This window comes from Lactuca virosa, chromosome 2 (assembly GCF_052849685.1).
Source record: "Lactuca virosa cultivar CGN04683 chromosome 2, Lactuca_virosa_CGN04683_v6, whole genome shotgun sequence".
NCBI lineage: Eukaryota > Viridiplantae > Streptophyta > Magnoliopsida > Asterales > Asteraceae > Lactuca > Lactuca virosa.
This window is the reverse complement of record NC_136427.1, coordinates 11,949,361-11,955,533: the sequence shown is the minus strand read 5'-3', so window position 1 is coordinate 11,955,533 and position 6,173 is coordinate 11,949,361. Positions and strand designations below refer to the sequence as shown.

The 6,173-nt window shown below is 35.4% G+C and overlaps 1 protein-coding gene across 1 annotated transcript; it reads left to right on the top strand.

The window, feature by feature from the left end:
- The first annotated feature begins 4,279 nt into the window (after positions 1 to 4,279).
- On the top strand, positions 4,280 to 6,173 carry LOC145158893 (uncharacterized). The gene is made up of 2 exons (XM_079077751.1): positions 4,280 to 4,474; positions 5,435 to 6,173. The coding sequence occupies exons 1-2, from the start codon at positions 4,360 to 4,362 to the stop codon at positions 5,962 to 5,964; spliced, it is 645 nt and encodes a 214-aa protein (XP_078933877.1). The 5' UTR covers positions 4,280 to 4,359; the 3' UTR covers positions 5,965 to 6,173.

The following is a 6,173-nucleotide window of genomic DNA, read 5'->3' as shown; positions in this document are numbered from 1 at the left end:
AGGGTGAAGGGATGTTTGCCTTGGTTTGTGTGATGTGGATAAGGTTAGACCAATGAGAAAGTGACACATAGGAGGAAAGTGGGCACACTTGACCCACTTGTGGTGTACGATACTCTTCTTAATGTAAAATAATGATTTATAATTAATAAATCCTTGAGAAATAATTAAAATAAGAGTTCTGGGGGTTAAAAATGATAAAAATATGAATTTGGTGAAAAAATTCCGTCAAAAACGGGCTTAGGAGGCGAAAGTAGTCGAAAACCGGCATTAGGGACCGAACCTGTGAGGTTCGGCTCTTAGGAGTGTGAGAACCGAGAGGAGGGAAAGAAGGAACCGAGAGAAGACCGAAGGTCCGAAGTGAGGGTGCGAGGGTCTCGGATGGGGGGGCCGAAGTTCGGTCCTCGCTGCTGGCTTCGGTCCGAGATGGCTTCTGACACTTTCGCTTCTGACAATTTCGCTTCTGACAAGTTCGGCTCCTAAGAGGTTCGGCTCCTAAGAGGGGTTTCGGTCCTATATAGCTGTTTTTCGAGAAATCTTTCCGTTTTGCGTGATTTTTGACCAAGTTAAGGGTCGGGATGACCCGGATGACTATAAAAAGTTTGAGAGAGATTTTGGGAGAGATTTGGGAGAGATTTCACATACTTGGAGAGATTTCACATACTTGGAGAGATTTGGGAGATATTTCACATACTTGGAGAGATTTCACATACTTGGAGAGATTTGGGAGAGATTTCACATACTTGGAGAGGTTTCACATACTTGGAGAGATTTGGGAGAGATTTCACATACTTGGAGAGATTTGGGAGAGATTTCACATACTTGGAGAGATTTCACATACTTGGAGAGATTTGGGAGAGATTTCACATACTTGGAGAGATTTGGGAGAGATTTCACATAATTGGAGAGATTTCACATACTTGGAGAGATTTGGGAGAGATTTCACATACTTGGAGAGATTTAACCTTATTATCGTATAATCTCGTAATGCAAGGTTCGTGAACCCCGTTATGCTTCGTTAATGATCGTTTTAAGTCCCCGAAAGGGTCCTTAGTCGTGTTTTGATGCGTTTAACTCCCTTTTTAGGGTTTTTACATTGTTAACACATAGATTCTTCGAGACACTTGAATTTTTGACATACAAATACACATTTTTATATATAGAGTAACTTTTTAACATACAAGTACTAGTTAAGTTTGACCGGTTTGACTTGTTGACTTTGACTTTGACTTTGACTTGAATTTGACGGTTGTCACAGTGCAGGTCGATTACAAAAGAGCAAGATATTTATACATTTACCTATACCCGATTTGCTGCTTCCTGCTGCCATTAGGGTATCTGAATATTAACATACATATAGAAAGAGATGGTGAGATGGTTATGGGGTTATATGGTGTGTTAGGTCGTAGTGGTGGTTACGGTATCGAGCCAGTGGTGATTATCGATTTAGGGTTGTAAGATTTAGGGTTTTCGTTGGAGATGATGGATAGGGTGGTATGAAGACCAATGATTTAGCTTAACCCACCTGTAGTTTTGTTGGGTTTAATCAAGAATCAGTTCAAAATGAAAACCAAAATTGCAAACTATTAAAGAAACAATACCTGTCTTCGATGTATCTGCTTCAAATCTTTGCGGAAGCAACATTGGTCGTTGCTTCATCCTGGAAAAGAAGAAGCGCGGAAGGGAAGAGAGGGAGATGGCGATCTTTTTGATGTAGGGTTTTCAGCAACAGCGACGACTATGTTAATCTTAAACGAAATTGGTGGAAAATTATTTGTCTACGAAATTTAAACAGAATAAGGGCATTATGGTCAATTCAGGTTGAAGGAGTATGGATGTGGAAGTGACACGTGGCAAAATCAAGACTCTTTTATTAGAATACGGATTGGTACCGTATTTTTCATATAAATTTAGATAAAAAAAATATTTTTTATACAAATTCAATGATTTTATAACGATTTTCAAAACTACATGTAACAAGGTGTTTCACATGCTTATTCTGAAAGTATTTACATAATAGACAATGCATCAACAACCATACTTGTTTTTATTTATATTGTTGTTGTAGTAGATAATCTTGAGTTGTGGATCTATAAGTATATTCTTTTCAGGATGCATCATCAACTACGATCATCCTTAAAAATTACAAAGAAAACATATTATTTCAAAATGTATCCACGCCATACTCATTATGAAATTATTTACACAACAATTTCAGTAGAGAATCCCTTGAATACTCTCATCTTCTTTAATATAGTTGGACAAACATTGGAATTCCATTTTTTTCAGACATGGAAATCTATCCATTACATAGATAGACATTTCCTCAAGCATTGTTAATAATTGATTTTTTGTTGCATCAAAATCGATACAATTAAAGCATTTAGCTACCCATTCTCAGTAGGTTCACATGCATATCCTACAACAACAAAAATGCTCTACACCAAGTCTTAGGTCTGTTAGACATATGATAGTCATATTTAGCTTAACTTGCTTATTACTTCTATTTCTCTTTTGAAATCACCTTCTACATAACTCATGGAAGATTCCCAAAACAATTTCTTGAACTCCAAACCAGAATTGGATTTCCTAAATTTGGCATAAATATGCTTAGCACATTGCATGTGCTCAACATGTGGAAAAATGTATGTATCTAATTGCAACACACATTAAGAAAAGATATAAATTGTAGCTAATGCTTTTTCATATAATAATAAATATAAAGGACTACTTTGTGCTAGTATGTTATCTGTCTACAACTCTTGTATTATCAGAGTCTCAAAGTAAGTTAACGATCATAAACCACGACATAGTCTTTTAAGCAGAATTTGAGTTGGACAGGGGACTAAAACATACCATTAACTATGGGCTTAATCTTGTTCTATTTAGTTGTAGGATCATGAATTTAATACTTAACTTCACTCCCATTTTTTACTTTGGCAATCACCACAATGATATATTTCAACTTTAAAATCATCTACCATATTGAAGAAGCTTTGCAAAAATTGTCATCGTTCAGTAAAATGTTCAAAAGTATATCCTTACACTTGTTGAATGTCGTAATGAACTCTTCTTTGACTGATACATATATATCCCAATCCAAGTCTACTTCATTTAATCCAACAAATGACATATTTAATCCAAAAAAATATGTCGTGGAAATCGCCATATGATGAAAGCAATTGCTAACACTTACAAATCATGTAGTACAATTATATTTCTTCTAAATTTGATGAACTCTAACTATCATTGCACCAAAACCGAATAAAATAAGTTTTTGTAAGTCACTTTTCTTCCCATACTTTTTTTTTCTTAAAAAGATCAACTATTCTTACTTGGATTACTCAAAACTAGGGATGAGCGTGGGACGAAGCCGATACCGACCCGTATCGTTCTCGATTTCGCGAAAACCGAATTTGGTCGTAAGTCAATCCCGAGTACCGAACCGAATTAACATCACCGGTACCGGTACCGAGAATGGTACCGGTTTTCGGTACTAGTACCGGTACCGGCGGTACCGATTCCCGAATCTCATGTATTTGTCGTACCAAGTACCGTCCCATATTTTTAAACTCGGTACGGTTCGGTACCGGTACCTGTACGGGATCGGGATTTGGGAAAAAGAGCTCATCCCTACTCAAAACTTTTAGTTTCTTCTTAAACCCTATTTCGTAATGAATAAACTTCATTACCTAAGAAATCCAACATCGGGGTTGGCTAAAAAGACACCCATTTTACCATATAGACACCCTAATTTAATTTTCCGAAAAAGTTGATTATAAGTAGTTAACTATAGGTTTACTTTTTAAAAAGTGGTCAATGGGTTGTCCAATGATGTCTTATTAGCAATACCCCTTTAGTATAGACTATAGAGTTAATATGAGTTGATGTTTATGCCTTCTCAAAGTCTAACGAACGGAAAATGAATTCACTTTTGTAAAAATAAGCCTCTAAAGTTTAGAGTATAAACACACAAAACAAATTTTTGATTGAGTAAAACGTTAAAATCTTGTAAACTATAGGGTTTTTGTCTCATTCCCATAATAAACTCCTCTAAGCCGATAAAACCAAGAACTAAATCGTTATAGATCGACTATGATATACTTTAAACTGCCAAGAAAACTCAATGGATCACACCTGGAGATTAATGATAGTCTAGGGACCAAATACGTAATATAGGTTCTAAATTAAAATATAAAGTTATCGAATACTTTAGACCGTTGGATCAAGATATATGACCGTTAGGTCAGACGCTCCTCCTTTTCATCCCTCTTAAAAGACTGACCAAAATTTTTGAAACTGCAAACCGCATATCACACAACGAAGGCCAAATCTTTATCCTCAGTGTCTCTGTCTCTCAACATGTCAAAGATGATGCGGTCAGATCGGAAACCACCGCTGGCGTTAAGATCTCCGGTGAGGCTTCGTCCCCGTCGCCCTCTTCAGTCAACTGCAAATAATCTTCAAACCCCGTCAGGTATTTTTCAGCAAATATCTTCCTTTCTTCGATTTTATGTTGAGACTGATTGTTTGGTTGTTAGGATTCTGGTTTTTACGAAATGAACGAATCCATCTAGATTTTTGTGAAAATGTCCAGATGAACTTTTCTCTGTTTTCAATGAAATAAATTCGTTTGGTTAATATAAAAGATCTATTCACAGTTCTTGAATCAAGATTCATTCTCATTCGTCAATTTTTTTGGTTGAGGTTTGTTATATTACGAAATACGAATCCCTTCCAGGTGATTGTGACAAATGTGTCTAGGTTTTCTTTCCCAAAAAAATTGTGTCTAGGTGAACGTTTGTCTCTCTTTTAAAATGAAAAAGTTGCCAAGAATTCATTTTATTTTGGCATAAAAAATTCCTTCAACAGCTTCATGATTGGTGAAAAGCTGTTCGTTTTCATGGCCTTTATGTTAAACATCGGTTGATTGATATTAGAGATGTATGGGGTTTTAATATCTTAAACTGAATTTGCTTATATTACAAAACCCTTCCAAGTGTTTGTGAAAATGTCTAGGCGAACCTTTCCTTTCCCTTTTATAAACAAACATATACCAATAATTCTTTTGTTTAGTACAAAATAAATCAGTTCACAAGTTCTAGAATTACTAAAGTATTTGCTAGAGATTTCTGGGTTTTCAGTATAAAAATCTATAATCATGAGAAAGTATTATGTAAAATGCAGAAATGAGCCTATGCAATAATAAAGACACTTTAATTTGTATTCTACTCCCTCCGACCCATCAAAATGGCAATATTAAAAGTTTTAATACTATAAAACCACCTCTTTATACGTCACTCATTCATGATGCTAATTGCTTTCGATCAATAAGATTATTACTTTAAAACCACAATCTTTAATGTATTTGAAAACTGATATAATACTTTTTTCCCCAAATGTTATACTAAAGTTTGTATTTTTCTTGATTCTATAGGTTTTTCAACAAAATCCCGTGTGCCCAAACAATCGATCAAAACAGAAGAATCTGAACTCCGCCCAGAATACCACACAATTTCTTCTGAACTAAAAGCTCTAACAAAAATGGTTCAAGAAAATCTACGGGGTTCCACTGATACAAATCAAGTTTCAAATGCTGCTTATCATGAAAGTCCTTTATTTGAAAGGGGAAAGTTGTATGAAGAGTATTCTGCAAGAAGAAACGAAAGGCTAAAAAGAAAAAGAGGCGAATCTGAGGTTGAGAAAAATACCCCGTGTAAACAATATCTTGGGGTTAGGAATGAGTCAACAAAGAAAACAGAAGTCAAGAAATTTGAGAGTGGAAGGAAGATGACAACCCCATTGGTGGATAGGAAAGAAGTGGGGTCCACAATGAGGTATTCATTGAGAAGTAATTGCAAAGAGAATAAGAAACCGCCTTTGGGTGTGAGTTTTGATAGATCGATGGAAGGAACTTTGGAAAAGAAAACTATTACAGTTAGAAGAACTGCAAGAAAAGGGTATTAGCTATTCGTTTGTGTATCAATATCACAATCTGTGTTGTGTTACTGTTACTGTTATAGTTACTGTTAGTGTAATAGGTTTGAGAAATGGGTTTGTGAAGTTGCAATGATTGATTGATGTTGGTAGAGTTGAGAAAGAAATAGGGTAATTGATGTCATGAACTTTGAAAACCTGTGGTTTTCTATGATATGAAAGGATTTGGTTTGAAACTA